Source organism: Cetorhinus maximus, chromosome 29 (assembly GCF_964194155.1).
Source record: "Cetorhinus maximus chromosome 29, sCetMax3.hap1.1, whole genome shotgun sequence".
NCBI classification, from domain to species: Eukaryota; Metazoa; Chordata; class Chondrichthyes; order Lamniformes; family Cetorhinidae; genus Cetorhinus; species Cetorhinus maximus.
Genome location: NC_135907.1, coordinates 10,584,976 through 10,604,320, shown reverse-complemented (window position 1 = coordinate 10,604,320; position 19,345 = coordinate 10,584,976). Strand labels below are relative to the sequence as shown.

The 19,345-nt window shown below is 45.9% G+C and overlaps 1 protein-coding gene across 1 annotated transcript; it reads left to right on the top strand.

Annotated features, from left to right (window-relative positions):
* Window positions 1–1,193: 1,193 nt before the first annotated feature.
* LOC144669608 (ER lumen protein-retaining receptor 3) lies at window positions 1,194–16,791 on the top strand. Its single transcript, XM_078532146.1, has 5 exons — window positions 1,194–1,374; window positions 2,986–3,086; window positions 10,167–10,325; window positions 15,621–15,873; window positions 16,307–16,791. The coding sequence occupies exons 1-5, from the start codon at window positions 1,284–1,286 to the stop codon at window positions 16,345–16,347; spliced, it is 645 nt and encodes a 214-aa protein (XP_078388272.1). The 5' UTR covers window positions 1,194–1,283; the 3' UTR covers window positions 16,348–16,791.
* Window positions 16,792–19,345: the final 2,554 nt, after the last annotated feature.

Below are 19,345 nucleotides of genomic sequence, written 5' to 3'. Positions count from 1 at the left end.
ATATTATAGAGAATAGCAGTCCCTGAGTATATTATAGAGAATAGCAGCCCCTGTGTATATTGTAGAGAATAGCAGTCTGTGGGTATATTACAGAGAATAGCAGTCCCTGTGTATATTATAGAGAATAGCAGTCCCTGTGTATATTATAGAGAATAGCAGTCCCTGTGTATATTATAGAGAATAGCAGTCCCTGTGTATATTGCAGAGAATAGCAGCCCCTGTGTATATTATAGAGAATAGCAGTCCCTGTGTATATTATAGAGAATAGCAGTCCCTGTGTATATTATAGAGAATAGCAGTCTGTGGGTATATTACAGAGAATAGCAGTCCCTGTGTATATTGCAGAGAATAGCAGCCCCTGTGTATATTATAGAGAAAAGCAGTCCCTGTGTATATTATAGAGAATAGCAGTCCCTGGGTATATTATAGAGAAAAGCAGTCCCTGCATATATTATAGAGAATAGCAGTCCCTGAGTATATTATAGAGAATAGCAGCCCCTGTGTATATTATAGAGAAAAGCAGTCCCTGCATATATTATAGAGAATAGCAGCCCCTGCGTATATTATGGAGAATAGCAGTCCCTGGGTATATTACAGAGAATAGCAATCGCTGAGTATAGTATCGAGAATAGCAGTCCTTGGGTATGTGGAAGAGAATAACAGCCCTGTTGACAGTATAGGGAATAGCAGCCCCTATTTATATGATAGATTTTGAAACCTTTGTGTATATTTTAGCGAAAAGCAGTCCCTCTGTATAGTACAGAAAATAGTTGATCTCGTGTCTATTGTAGAGAATTTTAAGCACAATGTTATAGGGATAAGCAATCCTTCTTTATATTATAGATAATGTCAGCCACTGTGTTTAGTATTGAGAATATGAACCCCATATATATCATAGACAATAGCAGTCTGTAAATTAGAGACAAACAGCTCCTTGTATATTACATAGAAAAGCAGGTCAAATATATCAAAGTGAAAACCAGTTCCTTTTTTATTTTACAGAGAAATCTGCCACGTGAATATTAGTGATCTTCAGCACCGGTGAATACGACTGGGACCACCCAGTGTATTTCTCTCCCTCCCTCTTTCTGTCTGACCTCACTTTCTCTCCATTTGGCACTCCCTCTATTTGTTGTGCTGGTGCCTTTAAGCGGTTTTGTGTCGGCTGACAGCAGCTTCCTTTAATGGACTGGCTGGAAGTTGCAGCCACGTCACCGACACTGAGCTGAGCTGGAGTCCGGAAAGTTGGTTGCAGAGTTTGGGAAGTTTGAAACTTGTGCAGCATGAATGTGTTCAGGCTGTCCGGGGACGTGTCCCATTTACTGGCGATTCTCATCCTTCTGGGGAAAATGTGGAAAACTAAATCCTGCGCTGGTGAGTAAAACACCGAGAGAGAGAGAGAGGGACAGACAGAGAGAGAGAGGGACAGACAGACAGACAGAGAGAGAGACAGAGAGAGAGAGAGAGGGACAGACAGACAGACAGAGAGAGAGAGACAGAGACAGACAGAGAGAGAGAGAGGGACAGACAGACAGAGAGAGAGAGGGACAGACAGACAGACAGAGAGAGAGAGAGAGGGACAGACAGAGAGAGAGAGAGAGGGACAGACAGAGAGAGAGGGACAGACAGAGAGAGAGAGAGACAGACAGACAGAGAGAGAGAGAGGGACAGACAGAGAGAGAGAGAGAGACAGACAGAGAGAGAGAGAGAGAGGGACAGACAGAGAGAGAGAGGGACAGAGAGAGACAGACAGAGAGAGCAGAGAGGATACAGAGGGATGGAGGGGAAGAGGGGAGATAGAGAAAAAGGGGAAAGGGAGAGAGACACAGAGGGATGGGAGGGAGTGAGGGAGATTGGGGGGGGGGGATTGGGATAGAGGGGAGAGAGTATCCCCCCCTCACTCTCTCCCATCCCCTTCTCTCTCCCTATCCCTTTCCCTCTCTCTTTCTCTTTCTCTCCCCTATCCCTTTCCCTCTCCCCTATCCTTCTCTCCCCGGGGAAAGAAGGAGAGGGGAGAGGGAAAGGGATAGGGGAGCGAAAGGGAAAGGGATAGGGATAGGAGAAAGGGATGGGAGAGAGTGAGAGGAATAGGGGCAAGAGTGAGGGATGAGAAGAGGGATAGTGGAGAGAGAGGGGGGATAGGGGAGAGAGAGACGGATGGGGGAGACAGATGGATGGGGTGAGGGAAAGGGTTAGGGGAGCAAGAGACGGTTAGAGGGAGAGGGAAAAGGATAGGGAGAGAGAATGTGATAGGGGAGAGAGAGGGATAGGAGAGAGGGAGAGGAATGGGGAGAGAGAGGTATAGGGGAGAGAGGAATACGGGGGAGAGAGAGAGAGGGATATGGGGAGAAAAAGAGAGGGAAATGGGGAGAGAGAGATAGAAGGATAGGGAGAGAGAGGGATAGGGGAGAAAGAAAGGTAGGGGAAGAGAGAGAAAGAGGGATAGGGGAGAGAGAGAGAGAGAGAGAGAGGGGGATAGGGAGAGAGAAAGAGGGGGATAGGGGAGAGATGGGGGGATAGGGGAGAGAGAGAGGGATAGAGGGGGGTGAGAGAGAGGGAGAGGGGGATAGGGAGAGAGAAAGAGGGGGATAGGGGAGAGATGGGGGGATAGGGGAGAGAGAGAGGGATAGAGGGGGGTGAGAGAGAGGGAGGGATAGGGGAGTGAGAGAGAGGGGGATAAGGGAGAGAGGGAAAGGGATAGGGGAGAGAGAGAGACGGGGATAGGGGAGAGAGAGTGGGATAGGGAGAGAGAGACAGGGATAGGGGATAGGAAAGAGATGGGGGGAAGAGAGAGAGAGGGATGAGGAGAGGAAAGAGTTGGGGGAGGGAGAGACAGATAGGGGAGAGGGAAAGTTGGGGAGAGGATAGGGAGAGGGGAGTAGGAGAGGGGAGGGGGTGAGGGGAGGGGAGAGGGAGGGTGATGGGAGGGAGAGGGGGATGGGCTCTTTTCAGGCTCACTGATAACATTTTGTTTTGCTGTGTTAGGTATTTCTGGGAAGAGCCAGCTTCTCTTTGCTCTGGTGTTTACAACACGATACCTGGATTTATTCACCTCCTTTATCTCAGTCTACAACACCACTATGAAGGTAAGACCGCGATTCACTGGAACAATAACAATTGGACGATGCAAGCAAAGAATTAACTGCTGAAGATTGTGGATGAACCAATATATCATTCTCTCTATGTGTGAGTGCGGGGAGGCAAAGCCATAAAAAAAAACCCTAAAGAAGTCTTGATTAATTTGTGGAACCATTGATTAAGGTGCAGTGCGTCATAGAGGTGATGTTAAGGCCTTAGAGAGCATTGTGCACTGCACACATTAACTGCAGGTTTCATTCCAGGCCATATCCTGGTGAATCTGTGCACACTGTGGAAAGGTCACCAGGTCTGGATGGGATACATCCTAGGATGCAAAGGGAAGTAAGAGTGAAAATAACAGAGGCTCTGGTTGCAATCTCCCGATCCTCCTCTGATATGGGGGTTGGGAGGGGGGAGGGTTAGGTGCTAGAGGGGCTACTGGGTTTCAGATGTTAACTCCTTGTTCAAAATAGTGGGGGCCGTGGAGGGGAGCAAGGGCTAAATGGAGCAATTAGGCCGATCAGTAATGTCGGTGGTGGAGAAACTTTGAGGCAATAATCTGACAGACAAAGAACAATCTTTCTAAAGAGCCTCACAAACTGAAATAGTGTACCAGCAATGAAGATGACCCATGCCCTCTAGAGCAAGGTTAACATGGAGGTCCTGGTTGCCAACACTGTGCTAGGGCAAGAGAGAGAGAATCTGGGTCAAAATGTTCTCACTTGGAAAAACATGGGCTAACAAATGACAGCCAACTTGGATTTGTTAAAGGCAAATCATGTCCGACCAACTTGATTGAGTTCTAGAGTCATAGAAGCATTACAACACCAGGAGACCATTCAACCCATGCCAGAGTTCTTTGAAGTGATGGACAGAGTCGATGAAGATGATCCAGTTCATCTGCATCTGGATTTTCAAAAGGTGTTTTTTTCCCCAAAAGATCACAACAGATTTATTCGCAAAATTGAAGCCCATGTGATTAAAGGGGCAGCGTGAGTACGAGATTGAGAGACAATCAGACTGTAGTTGTTAATGGTCTTTCAGACAGACGAGAGGGAGGTATACAGTGGTGTCCCCTCTTCTGTTCTTGTTGGTATATTGACAATCTGAATTTGGATTTTAAGAGCACAATTTCAAAGTTTGCACATGGCATAAAACTTGGCAATGTGACAGATAGTGAGGAGGATGGTGAAATAGGCAGACATATGGCAGATGCAAATTAATACAGAGAAATTTGAAGGGATACATAAGGAGAGGCAATATAAACTAAATGGCACACTATTAAGGGAGTAGGTTTATACATAAATCTTTGAAGGTGGCAGGACAATTTGAGGAGACTGTTTTAACAAAACAAAGTGCCTCCAGAATCCTTGACTTTATTGATGGAAGGTGTAGTAATTATGGTTTTATTTAGCGTGTAATGTACCTTTAAGAATAATGCTTGTTAAGGAAGATTACATGATCTAAAGTGACCAATAGGAGAGTAGTGCGGGCTACCAGTAGTATAGAGATAGAGTTGGAGTTGAAAGCACACGTGTAGTTGCTGCTCAGTACCATGTAAATAAACTTAAAGTTTCTACCCAAAAAAGTGTCTGCAGATCAACTCTATAAACTTGGCCACCACTCATAACAAACTGGCGATGAGGATAAAACAAGATTGAACAGAAGAAATCAAGTTGAAAAGAAATCGGCACTGTGCCTCACCCACTGATTGTAAGAAAGCTCCATTAAAATTGAAGAAGATATCCCCTCTCAAAATGCCACAATTCGGAAGAATTGATCCTTTAGATCCAGCCACAAACGATTGGTCTCATTACATAGAACGTCTCACGTTCTTTTTTCAAGCGATCGAGATTATGGGGGAAGAGGAGAGGCGAGCGATCCTCTTAGGTACATGTGGGAATAAAACCTACGATTTCATTCAAAGTTTGACGGCACCCAGTGACCCAGAATCAAAAAATGTCAATGAAATGGTGGACCGTGTGAAGGGTCATTATCAACCAAAGCCTGCAGTAACGATGCAGAGGTTCAAGTTTAATTTGAGAAATAGAGCCCCAGTGTGAGACAATTGCATGCTATGTGGCAAATTTGGAGCAGCTAACAGATCATTGTGAGTTTGGTAAATCTCTAAATGACATGCTCAGAGATCGTTTAGTATGTGCTGTGAATGAGGACACTATTCAGAAAAGATTATTGTCCGAAGCGAACTTGGATTTCAAGAAGGTGCTAGAGATAGCGCTGGCCATGGGAAGCGCAGTAAGAGATTCAAAAGCCACACAGGGCGCGCAAAATAGCGCCGTCCTCCACATCGGGCGGGAAACCCCAGCTGAAAAAAGGCGCGAAAATGCAAGACACTGCTGAGAAGCGGGAAACAGCCCCCACTAGTTGAAGAATAAGAAAAATAACTTAGCAGCAAAATTGAAGAATAATTTCAATAGAGGTGGAAATAGGCAGTTTTTTAAATGATTGGCAGTTTAAAAAAATTGAATGCTATTATTGTCACAGAAATGGACATATAGTGAGGCAGTGTAAGGAAAGATTCAAGCAGGCTTGTTAACCAAAGAAGGCGGCCAATGAGATCTACCATGTATCAAAGCCTGGAACAACAAATGCAGACATTTACCCGTTGTTTAATCTGAAAGTTGAAAAGTAGGAACCTGTATTTGTCGCAGTGAAAGTAAATGGCAAACCTGTTAGAATGGAAGTGGACACGGGAGCTTCCACTACAGTAACTGGGGAACATACCTTCAGATATCTGAATAATGGGGAACATCAATTAAGTTTAGAAGAAACAGCTGCTAAACTAAAAATGTATACGGGTGAAGACATTCAAGTAAAAAACGTAAGCAGAGTAACCGTCCATTATGGAAGCCAATCGGCAAACATACCAGTGTTGGTATTGAGAGGTGGAGGACCAAGGTTTCTGGGGCGAAATTGGCGAAGGGAAATCAACCTTGATTAGTCACCGAGATTCCAAAAGGAAACTGGAAGCATTCCTGTTTTGGAAAAGGAGCATGTAAGGACTCAACTGTCTGAAGAAATGCCGGCTGTCTTAAGCCAAAACCTGGAAGAACAGCAGAAGGAACTCAAAGAAATCATGCTTGATGATAGAGTTCGAGACAAAGTGAGCAACCTTCGAAGGGAAAAAGAAAACCTAGTGAAAGACCTTCACACACGACAAGATTCCCTCAAACCAAAGTTTGTACCTCTGGAAAAGTATGAAGAGAAACAGAAAGAATTCAGCATCTCCCTGAACAAACTGAAGGATGAGTTGACTGAGAAAGACACAACAATGCTCAATTTTCCAGGAAGCAGCAAACAAATACAAAAAAGAGACAGAAGAGTTGAAGAATCAGCGAAATGAAGCCAGAGGCTTTGGGAGCACAAGTTGTGGAGTTTTCTAAGAAACAGACAGATAATGAAATTTTGGGAGTCTCAGCCACTGAGCTCAGATAAGATGAGCTTGCATCTGAGAGAAGTCTGGCCAATAGTGAAGTTAAAAAGAAAGCCGAGATTAAAGTCTGTGCTAGAAAGAAGAAGGTACGTAGAAAGAAGATACAGAAATTCTAATAGGGTATAATTCTGGCAGCATACAAATACACTTTTGTACGTAGGCCTGGCAATCAAATCACCAACGTCAATGTACTTAGTCATTTGCCTTTACAAGAAAATGATGAGGACATCCCAGTTCCACAGGAACTTGTTTTACTGTTAAATTTATTAGATTCCTCGGCAGTATGTGTTCAACATGTCAGAGACTGGACAAGTCAGGACCCGGTCCTATCTCAAGTACGAGAACAAGTGCTACATGGTTGGTCACAGGTTCGTATCTGATTAATCGAAACCGTACTTCAACAGAAGACATGAAATAACCAGCCCAGGATGGCATCTTATTGTGGGGAGCACGAGTGATGGTTCCTCCAAAGGGAAGGGAGCCACTTTTAATTGAACTACACAGTGCACATCCAGGAACTTCCCGAATGAAGACCATAGCACGCTGCTATCTATGGTGGCCTGGGATGGATGGCAAAATAGAGTTTGGTGAAGAATTGTGTGCAATGTCAGCAACTGCAAAAGTTGCCAGTGACAGCTCCATTACCCCCATGAGAGTGGCTGGGTAGACCCTGCGGTTACACATTGACTATGTGGGACCTTTCTTGGGAACAATGTTTCTGCTCATTGTCGATGCCCATTCAAAATGGTTGGACATATATGAGATGAAATCACCAACGTCGGATGCTACAATTGAGAAGCTACGTCAAAGTTTTGCCATTCACGGACTACCAGAAGTAGTTGTTTCTGATAATGGCACGGCATTTACGAGTGCTGAGTTTCAACGGTTTGTCAGCCTCAACGGTATCATACATGTAAAAACCGCACCATACCACCCTTCCTCAAATGGACTGGCCGAAAGGGCAGTTCGAGTGTTCTAGGTAGGCATGGAACAGCTAACTGGCGATTCCTTAGCAACCAAGCTAGCACGCTTTCTTCTTCATTATAGGACTACCCCTCACACAACAACAGGTGTCACACCTGTGGAGTTATTGTTGAAACACCGTCTCAGGGTGGGATTGAGCTTAATAATGCCGAATTTAGAGGGGAAGGTGGAAAGGAGTCAGGGAAACCAGAAAACTAGACATGACTGGCATAGTCGTGAGAGGAAATTTACTGTGGGAGAGCTGGTATACGTGAAAAATTTCGGGGAAGGACCAAAGTGGTTACCGGGTGAAATAAGTGCGGTGACTGGACCCATATCTTACCACGTGGAGGTGGAAGGCCGGATCATACGGAGACATGTGGACCATTTAAGGAAGAGAGAGACAAATCACCAAGATTTGGTTCCACCAGTGATCGTGACCGGGTCATCGTTTCCTGTTGTGGATACTCAACCCAGGACTGACATGTCTGATGTTCCTGTAAGAGTTGAGGATACAGAACTGCAAGTGCCCATCGAAACACCTGATGTTCAGGCAACTCCGGAAAAGGAGGTTCCTGACAAAGGTCAAACTGAAGTTGTGGAGCTGTTTGTCAAACATGATTTCCCTTTCATAAATCCATGTTGACTTTGTCTAATACCGTTTATATTTTCTAAGTGTCCTGTTATCACATCCTTTGTAATAGACTCTGGCCTTTTCCCAACTACTGATGTTAGGCTAACTGGTCTGTAATTCCCTGTTTCTTCCCTCCCTCCTTTTTTAAATAGTGGGGTTACATTTTCCACCCACCGATCTGCCGGGACTGTTCCAGAACTTACAGAATTTTGGAAGATGACAACCAACGCATCCAGTATTTCCACGACCACCTCCTTTAGTACCCTGGGATATAGATTATCAAGCCCTGGAATTTATCAGCTTTCAGTCCTATTAATTTCTACAGCACTTTTTTTAGTAATACTAATTTCCTTCAATTCCTCCTCACTAGACCTTTGGTTCCCTAGTATTTCTGGGAAGTTATTTGTGTCTTCCTCCGTGAAGACCAAACTAAAGTTTAAATTGCTCTGCCATTCCCTTGTTCTCTATTATAAATCCTCCTGTTTTGGACTGTAAGGGACCTACATTTGTCTTCACTAATCTTTTTCTTCTTAAATACTTATAGAAGCCTTTACAGTCCTCTTTTATGTTCCTTGCACGTTTGCTCCCGTGCTCTATTTTTCCCCTCTTAATCAATCTCTTGGCCCTCCTTTGCTGAATTCTAAACTGTTCCCAATCCTCAGGCTTGCTACTTTTACTAGCAAATTTATATGACTCCCCTTTGGACCTAATACTATCCTTAATTTCTTTTGTTAGCCAAGGTTGGGCCACTTTTCCTGTTGTGTTTTTGCACCAGAAAGGAATATATAACTGTTGCAATGCATACATTTTTTCTTAAATATTAACCATTGCATTGTATCCAAAGTCACGCCTTTTAATGAAGTCCCCCAATCTATCTTAGCCAACTCACCCCTCATACCTTCGTAGTTTCCTTTTAGATTTAGGATCCTAGTTTCGGATTGGACTATTTCATTTTCAATCCTAATGAAGAATCCTATCATGTTATGGTCACTGTTCCCTAAAGGACCCCGCACAACAAGATTATTAATTAACCCTTTCTCATTGCACAAAACCAAATCTAAGATAGCCTGTTCCCTAGTTGGTTCCTTGATGGACTGGTCTAAAAAAAACATCTTGAACACACTCTAGGAATTCATCCACCACAGAATTATTGCTAATCTGGTTTGCCCAGTTTATATGTAGATTAAAGTCACCCATGATTGCTGTAGCGCCCTTGTTACATGCATCTCTTATTTCCTGTTTAATACTGTCCCCTACCTTACCACTACTATTTGGAGGCCTATAGACAACTCCCACTAATGTTTTCTTGTTGCTTCTTAGCTCCACCCAGACTGATTCTACATTTAGATTTTCTGAGCCAATATCCTCTCTCACTAAAGAAATATCTTTAGACAAAGGGACTTCACCACAGTGAGTGGTTCAGTCAGAGACCACAGCCACTAAAAACGGAAAATTGGATGAATATTTGAAGCAAAGAAAGATGAGACTGGCGTGAAACGGGTGATGGTTTAGTGGGAGGGGGTTTCATGAGGGGGGAGGAACAGACTGGATTTGGTTAAAAGTTATAATACAGAAAATTAGGAGGAATGAGGAGAATCCTCCTGATGTACCTACTCCTGCTCCTAGTTCGTATGTTTGTAAATAACCCTTTTAATAATGGAATAATCAGTCATAGAACGATGCAGCAGTGAAGGAGATCATTCAATGTATCTGTGCTGATTCTCTGAGAGTTACTCGTTAATCTTATACCCCTGCTCTTTCCCCATAGCCCTGCAATTTTTTCCTCTTCAGGTTGAAAGGCACCAGAGACTAATGGTTTCACCTTCCCTGGGCCTCCATGTTGAATCCCTCCAATCAGGTTTGGGGTTATTAAGTTACCTGTCAAGGACCCCAAACTGCCTGATCCAGAACTTATCCCAGAGTGTGCATCTCTAACCCCAGCCCTCAGAGTCACTGACAGGTATCAATCTCTTACTCTTGTTATCCGATAAATCATTTACTGTTGTGTTTATTCAGTTTTAAACTCTTGTTTTCCAGATCATTTTCCTGCTCTGCGCTTATGTAACAGTTTACCTGATCTACATGAAATACAGCTCGACATTTGACCGAGAAAATGACACATTCCGCGTGGAGTTTATTCTGGTCCCTGTTGCCGGTCTCTCCTTCCTTGTCAATCATGACTACACTCCCTTGGAGGTGAGGCCTGTTTAAATGGTTCCTTTCTAGAGTCTGTTGGGGACCTGTTTACTTTGGGCCTGACGTTGACGCTGGGATCTGAAGCCAGTGAGAGATGTGGCTGCCTGGGAGCTAGACACTGGGTTTTTTTTTACATTGGGATTATGAAATGTCTCTGTCTCTGGGCTCTAGGGTCATTAAAGTCATCATTTTCCTGAGCTTTTACCCTTCTAAATGGTTACAAAGGTCCAGTTCCCCAGGCACTCAATGCCCATCCCCGCTCGGGTCCAGTTTCACAGACACTCGATGCCTTCTCCCACCTTGGGTCCAGTTCCCCAGACACCCGATGCCCGCTCCCTGCTTGGTCCAGTTCCCCAGGCACTCGATACCTGCTCCCCGCGCGGGTCCAGTTCCCCAGACACCCGCTCCCCGCTCGGGTCCAGCTTTGCAGACATCCGATGCCTGCTCCCCACTCGTGCCCAGTTTTCATGACACTTGATGCCCTCTCCCACCTCAGATCCACTTCCCCAGGTAGCTGATGTCAGGAGCAGGGATGTGAGCAGTGATAAAGCAGTGGAGACAAAAACTGAGATCATTGAAGAGGCAATGAGGAGGGGGATTGGGGGGGTTATGAGTCTGAGGGTGTGTTGAACAACGTCCCTCTCTGTACCTATGTATCATTGGAAGAAGATCTGTGAAACATGTGGGTTTTTTTTTTAGTTGTTTGTTATAATGAATGTTCCCTTTTGGCAGAGGGCCCTGCCCTCTTGGCGGAGGGCCCCACCCTCTTGGCGGAGGGCCCCGCCCTCTTGGCGGAGGGCCCCGCCCTCTTGGCGGAGGGCCCCGCCCTCTTGGCAGAGCATCCCTGCTGCTCAGTCTTTGAGCTGTTTCTCATCCTCCATCCCCTCTGTCACACAGACGGACTGCTATCAACTTCCATAATATCAGCAGCTTCTGAACCTCCCTCAGCTCATCTGCAAAAACCCTCGTTTGTGCCTTTGTCACGGCCACACTCATTGGCTTGACAAACCCTCTTTAAGCCCTGCTGCCTGTGTCCTGTCCTATGCCCATCCCCCTGTCTATCCTCGATCTAATTAGCTCCTCACATAACCAGCTGCACAACCCCAGCGCTCTCGCTATTGGCTGCCTAACAGGTTGTATGATGTGCCAGCATGCAAAGGTGCTCAGCAGAGCAAGGGTTAACATGGGACTGGAGGGTAGCAGCGCCCAAGGTATGATTTATAGTGTCACGGTGGTAATAGACTCAGAGAGAACAGTCTAGAAAGTACCCTCTGGAAGCAGCCTTCATGGAGGTAACAGCACCATGACAGTAACCTGGGATCTGTAAATATTTAAAGATTAAAAATAAACGGTTCATGTTTAAATATACGAGTCTCAGGATCTCGTCATTGAGACACCACAGCTGGCACCATATTACAACATGGTTGGCAGCGGTGAGAGCTCCTAAATGATATCACATCAGAGATGGTACCGTAATCCGACATGGTGATCCACGGTGAAATGAAAGGCGGCAGCTAAATGCGCGAACCCAGAACAGCATCGCAGGGTATGAAAAACTACAAGCAACTGAAGCCTAACTAGAGAGACACACACCCAGTAAGAAAACTTGAAGAAATAATTGAAGAAGCTTCACTACAGACTTGGAAGTGAGGAATCGCAAAAACCTGAGTGACATAGTTCACAAGATGGTGAGCAAAAATACAAAAAACGTAGCTGTACTTACATTTTACAATAGGTGGCGGTCCCAAGGGCTCAGCATCCAGAGGACAGCTGAAAGAAAGCTGCAAGTAAAAAGCAAAGGTTTAATAAAAAAGATCTGAAAAATCGGTTAGCAGAGTCAAAAGCAGAACTTGTAGAGCTTTAAAAAAAAAAGAGATGTGCAGATTTTAAGGACAAAATGCTGTCGCTTTACTTTTTTAAAAAAATGCACCCTGATCGGACCACAAGCTCACCAAAACTCCCACAGCGCAAGACGTTCAAAAAAGCCATTCAGGAGGAAAAAAAAAGACAGGATTGCCGAGGACAGAAATGCTCCTACCTTAAAAGTTTAAATCAGTTTTTGAAATAAAGGCCCACGGTTGCTGGGGAGCCTGCCAAAATCAGTAAATGTACACAGAGAAACCAACAACTGCAGAGACAACCTGAGAGAAAAACACAGTTACTGTACTGACTGCTCTTAAAGGGGTAACGACATTTAAAATGGTAACTACCAGCAAAAATAAGGCCATGGACAGCAAATTAGAAGAGCTAGACGCAGTTGTGCTACGGAAAGGGCTAAACCAGACTCAAGAATGGGAGTCTTGGAGAAGACAATTTTTGGTTTACAGGGGATTAAGTAAGGAATCAGAAGTACAGGTTTTTATTCGCCTTTGGTTTAGTTACTGGTGAAGTACTCCACATCCAATGTCTAGATCAATACTCATTTGGTGAAATATTAAAAGGTTTGACAGGTATTTTAAACTCCAAGCTGTGGAGAGCACAGACCCTAGAAGTAGGGTCCCAATAAAGCGCCTAGGGCAACAAGAGACCCAAGAGAGAGGGCAATTCCCAAAAAAGCACCGAGGGCAACAGACAGCCCCCGAGGGAGGGCGACAGATGGCAGTGCAGAGTGAGCAGGTGGTTATGAATGAAGGAAAGCTATCTGAGGTAACTCAAAAGAAGCAAAATGTGCAAAAATAAATGAAGCTGTTCTACAGGAAAATGTTCGCATCAGAGCTGAACTGGAAGATTTGAAGCGCAAGATTCAGGCTGAGTGTATACCGTTGAAAACGCACGATAAACTGAAGTCTTCAATGAACCAAGCTGTTCGAGACCTGAACAAACAAATTTCAGAGATGACCACGAGGAAATAACGATCGTCAATTCCATAGCTAGCAGAAGTTGGGAAAACTCAACTAGATGTACAGCCAGGCAAAACAGCAGGCAGGAAAGGCAAGCAAAGAAGTTGCAACCCTGAAAGACTCCTTGAAGAAATCAATATGTAGCCATGGAAAAACATGAGGAGTGACAAAGGATGTTGACTATTACTTCAGAAAAAGCTGCATTGGAATTATCAGTAGCAATGAAATGATGCACTGAAGCTCAGAGTGAGTTGGCAAGAGGTCAACAAGAAAATAAATGGTTGAAAGAACAGTTGAGCAAGATCAAACGCAAAAGGAATGCAAAATGATTCAGCAACATGAAGAAATGAAGACTGTCTCAAACAGCAGAATGGAAGCACAGCAGAAGAAACTTGAGACTCTGCTAAATTACAGGAAAACTCAAGTTGAAACATGGTGAGCTTCGCAAAGAAAAGGAAAACCTGTTGAAAGATCTCCACAGGTTACGGGAATTCCTCAGGACAAAGTGTATTCTCTGGAAAATTACGAAGAGAAGTAAAATGAAAATAAAGTCCCTCTGAACAAACTGAAGAACCAGTGGGCAGAGAAGACTCAGCAATGTTCTATATTCCAGGAGGAAGCCGAAAGCTACAAGGAACAGACTGAAGAACTGAAGAAGCAGGTGAATGGAAAAAGGGGAGGCATTGAAAGGGAAAGCCATAGAAGTTTCCAAGCTGCAGTGGACAATGAAGCCATGAATTGCACAATTACAGAACTGAAACAAGTTAATACTTCACCGGAGACACACCTCTGGCTAACTGTGAAACCAAAACGATGGACAAGGACAAAGTTCTAGTGCAGCCAGAGAAAGAAAAGACAGAAATAAGGTTGGAAAATGTAAATCCGACACCGAGGCGCAAGGAACTAGCAGAAGAAATTGCACTGGATGTCTCAGACATGCTGAGAACACTGAGCTGAATGAAAGGACTCCTAAGTTTGCGAAACGATTTGAAAATAACACAGCAAAAAATGTTTGGCTGAAATTGTGAAACGAGTGGAACTGAAGGTTCCATTTGCGAAACGCGTGTGTCCAGCGAGATCACGGCGAACACCATGGGAAACGAAAATTCGAGTCCGCTCTAGGAACAAATGGAGTGCACATTCCCCTCAGAAGGAATGGGACAATGTCCGCAATGTCCAAAAAAAAAAAGCAGACGGGTTGTTAGTAAAGAGAAGCACAGCTCAAAGGAGCGAACGAAATGCAGATAGCCAAGTACCTGAAACTCAGAACTACTACTACCATTCCTCCAAACGTGACAGACCGTGGGAGAACTGTCAAGCCTCAAGACCCGTCTGAATTTATAAAGTCAGGGACTTTGAAATGGGGGAGCAGGGATAGCTAGTAAAGATTGTATTACAAATAGTTATACTCCGTTGGAAAGGAAGGTTTTCTTTGGAGAAAGGGGGAGGTATTGTATAATGTGCCTGCATGTCATTGTACTGTAAAGGTGCTCAGCAGAGCAAAGGTTAATATGGAACTGGAGAATAGCACCGCCTATGGCATGATGTATAGAGTCACATGGGAATAGACTGAGAGGACAGTCTAGAAAGAACACTCTGGAAGCAGCCTGCATGGAGGTAACAGCATCATGCAAGACAGTAACCTGGGATCTGTAAATAGTTAAAGATTTACAATAAACGATTGATATTTAGATATATAAGTCTCAAGATCTCATCATTGAGACATCTAAAGAAGCCATGTTACAACAGTCTGTGCTCCATATTCAAAAATAATGAAGAACGTCACATTTTTTTCAGTGCGCGATCATGTTTTTCCCGGGATACTTACAGCAGTGTCCATATTCATCTTTCATTCCTGCAGGATTCAAGTCATTCCTGCAGGGTGGGTAACCAGAGCTACCCCCGATACATCGGATTTAAAACCCTCATCTTTTTATGTCCCTCTACAGCCTCTCCGCCCCCCCCCCAACCACCCCACCCCCGCCAATTCTCTATAACTCTCCCCCTGTTCTACAACCTCCAAATTCTCCTTCATTTGACTCCTGTTCCGGTTGATCCTCTCTCTCTCTCCCCATTGGTGGCCATGCCTTCAGCTTCCTTTGTACACTGGAATTCCCTCCTGCCCCCACTTGCCATCTGCCCCCCCCGCCCCCCACCACCTTGCCGTCTGCCTTCTCCCTTGCTGCTTACCCCTCCCCCACCGCCCCCTCCTTACAACTGTTCCTCCTCCCCTCCTATTTTGGTCTCTTGGATCTTTTGGTCCCTCTCACCACACCCCCACCCACCCACCTCCCTCCCCCCGCACTTTTTGACTCAGTGATGATGTTTTTTCCTTCTGCCTCTCTGAAGCGGTTTTAGATAATTTTTTTTTTTGATATTAAAACCACGATCGTCGGGGGTATTTTCTGTACTCGCGTTGGCTCCTGCTCATTCCCTTTCTCTGTTTATTTTTCAGATTCTTTGGACTTTCTCCATTTATCTGGAATCAGTCACCATCTTACCTCAGCTTTTTATGATCACGAAAACTGGTGAAGCCGAGACCATCACCACCCATTATCTTTTCTTCTTGGGTCTTTACCGGGCACTCTATCTGGCCAATTGGATTTGGCGTTACCACACCGAAGGCTTCTTTGATCAGATAGCAGTGGTCGCTGGCGTTGTGCAGACCATCTTTTACTGCGATTTCTTCTACCTCTACATCACAAAAGGTAAGTACCCAAAAACTACCACCCCTCCACCCCGCGGGCACCCAGAACTACCCCCCTCCCTTCCGATGGGAATCCAGAAATTACCAACCCCCTCATGGCGGGCACCCAGAAACCACACCCCCGACAGGTGGGCATCCAACACCCCCGCCCCCATCAGGTGGGCATCAAAGCCCCCCCCCCACCCCACTCCCCTTGACGGGTGGGCAGCCAAGCCTCACACTACCCCCCCCTCCCCACCCACAACTGCCAGGGGAGACCCAAGCTTCCCACCCCATTCCCCCCGCCCTCCCTGCCCGTCATTGCCATTATTGCCTCTTCTTCACTTTCGGGACTGCCTGTTAATGGGGACAGGAGGCAGTTGTTGAGCGTGTTTTGGATTTGGACCTTCACTTGCTGCTCCTACTGAAACGTTTTGACTTTTTTTTATCCTCAGTGCTGAAAGGAAAGAACATGGGCCTTCCCTTACCCGTCTGAGACCATCATCACGTACAATGCCTAGCAACTCGCCATATTGCATAAGTACATGATGTACCGCTCAAAAGATAAGAAACAGAAGCTTTTAATGGAACCGGATTTAAATATTGTGAGAGGAAATTGGTGACAGGAGAATGAAGATGTTCGTATCGGTGGCAAATTTTCAACCTTCTGGAGAGTTGAACTGCAAAGTACCTCAGCGAGATCCAGTCACCACCCCTGCCCTCCTCCCCCACCCCCGCCCTCCTCCCCCACCCCCGCCCTCCTCCCCCACCTTGTCCTCCCTCACCTGCCACCATCGCCCTCCCCCTTCATCCCCCTCCCCCCTTTCCCCAGCCAAGCCCAGTCCTGTTGCCTACCCGAGCCCCCCACTTGGTATCTCAAACCTAACCCCATAATTAAAAGCACCGTTCACATTGGTGAAATTTCCCTTCCAATCATGTGACCTACGATGTCGCCTGCCAAAAATCACGTGACCAACCCAGTGAGATTCTCTCTCTCTCCAAAGCTTCCATCGTGAGGGAGAGCTCAGGAGAAAGAAAACACCCACCTCTCTTTGAGTCAGACCCTACCTCCCACCCTCCCTTAGCCTCACCCCCCTCCCCTCCCCCCCCCCACCCCACCCTTCCTCCCACTTCTCTGCCATTGACTCGTTAAAAGAGCCAGAGGGGAAGATGAGGAGGAATTATGCTACACAGCGAGTTGTTGTGATCTGGAATGCACTGACTGAAAGGGTGGGGGAAGCAGACGCAATAAAACTTTCTAAAGGGAGTTGGGTAAATACATGAAGGGGGGAAATTTGCAGGGCTCTGGGCAAAGAGCAAGAAGGACAATGTGAGGGCTCTCTGAGAGCCAGTACAGACACAATGGACTAAATTGACTCTCCTTCTGCTGTAAGATTCCCCGATCTGACTGCAGAAACAGGTTTACCTTTATTTTTACACCGTTCATGCCACTGACCTCCGCTGGTCATTTATTCCACACTACACTCCCCTTGTAAAATGACCTCCCTGACTTCCCTCATGATTCTGAGCTTCCCCGAGATTGGAACTTTTGCCCTAGAGAACAATTCATCTGGATCACTTTCAATTACCCGTCACAATTTTAAAACCTCCTTTTTGACATCGGTTTCCACAGACACCCTAACCCTCTGCGACCCCTAACCCTCTGCAACCCCTAACCCTCTACGACCCTGCCTCTGGAATGTTGCACAATCCCAGGACTGGTACATGGATGAGTCTGTGGTAAGTGCAGTCCTGTCTGGAGTGGACTTTCCTCCTGAGTCCACATGATTCACGCGCAGCTAAACACTGAGCTCTACTTCCGCCTGTGCGTCAGTCAGTACTTTGTGTATCTATTGTAAAAACAAACGCCAATAACCCTTGTTTTATTCACTGTAGCGTACAACCACATTCCACGATTCTCTTGTTGGCGTTGCTCAGTTACCATGGTTACCCGCAGGGCCCAGCAAACAGTCGCTGCCCTCTGTGGACAGTGCGAGGGTGGGGAGTGGCGATTGGAACAGGGGGGAGTGGGATTAAGGGTATAGTGAGTGAGGAAGGGTGGGTAGGTGGGTGGGATGGAGGATTGGGAGGGGATGAGTTGGCGGGGGGAGTGAGGGGGATGAGTTGGAGGGGGAGTGAGGGGATGGGTTTGGGGTGAATGCACATTAAATATGGCCTCTGTCCGTATCAGCAGGCTTGAAGAATGACCTGCCTCGCATTTGTGACCCCTCGGGCTGGGGGGACTGGGGAGGGGGGAGGGAGAGAGGAGGAGTGGCTGTGGTGGGAGGGGTCAGGCTGTTTCCCTCTGTGACCCCACACCCACACCAGAGTGGGGCTCAGGACCTCTCCCCACTTTGATTACTGCTGGATTCTGTCCTGGGTGCAGCTACAATGAATTATGGCATCTTTCATCCTGTAAACCACAGGAATATTATGGGCTGTTCAGATTCTGTTTATCTTCTTATTTTGAATATTACTGAAAGTGAAGGTTTCTTTTTAATGCCCCTCATGGATTTATGCAAATGTGTTTTGCAATCGGGAATGGACACAAACTAATCTCATTTCTCCCTCTGAGACCCATCCGTTGACAACAATGAAATCCCAGTGAGCAGTGAGGGTGAAGGAAACCAGGACGGGTTTGTCAATGTTACAACTCCAGAACTGAGACAAGGGAGCAGGAGTGACTCCGGGTACAGGTTCACGCAAATTATTTGAGGGATTGGGGAGTGGTGGTGGTGGTGGTGGGAGCAGAAAAGCCCCATGGAGGGAAGAAACTAGATGGGCTGCAATATTTTTCCTCAGTCGAATTGTGCTGCGTAAACACAGATTAACTTTTTCAACTTGTCTCAAGAAAGCAATCTTTGCATGAGCACCAGGCAGAGGGACAAGCCAGAGGGGGCAGGTGTGAGGGATGGGGAAGGGGTGGAAAGCGAGGGAGGGATGGTGCGGGAAAAGTGGGGAGAGTCTTTAAGGCACTTATGGGATTGGAGGTTTCCCAACTGGCCAGATTTCACTTTCTGGTCCCGACTCTGGTTGGATTCTGAGTCTGCCACTCTGCTGACTGGGAATTGTTCCACTTCAGTTCCAGGTTGAAGGACCATTCCATGCTCTGGGCAACTCCAACAATGCTTCTGTGTTCTGATTTATTTTATACACTCTTATTTGTATCTGGCTGGTTTGATGTAAGTTCATTAAATCTGTGTAATAAAATACTTTAATCAGAATTGTGTCCAGTTCTGGTGTTGTTGATAGGATTGGGTTGGTATCTGAGATTGACATGAATTCAGCCAGAACGCTATCATTGGCCTTTCTAACACTCAACATCTAAAGCAAAAGGTAATGCACCCACTCCCCATACCCATGCTCAGAGCAGCTCTCACCCTTTGTTGTCTTTAGTAGAAAACTGAGGAGCCAGCTGCCCCCATCGTCCATTACCCACCGAGACGTTCCCCCCCATCGCCCATCACCCACCGAGACATTCTGCAACCCCCCCA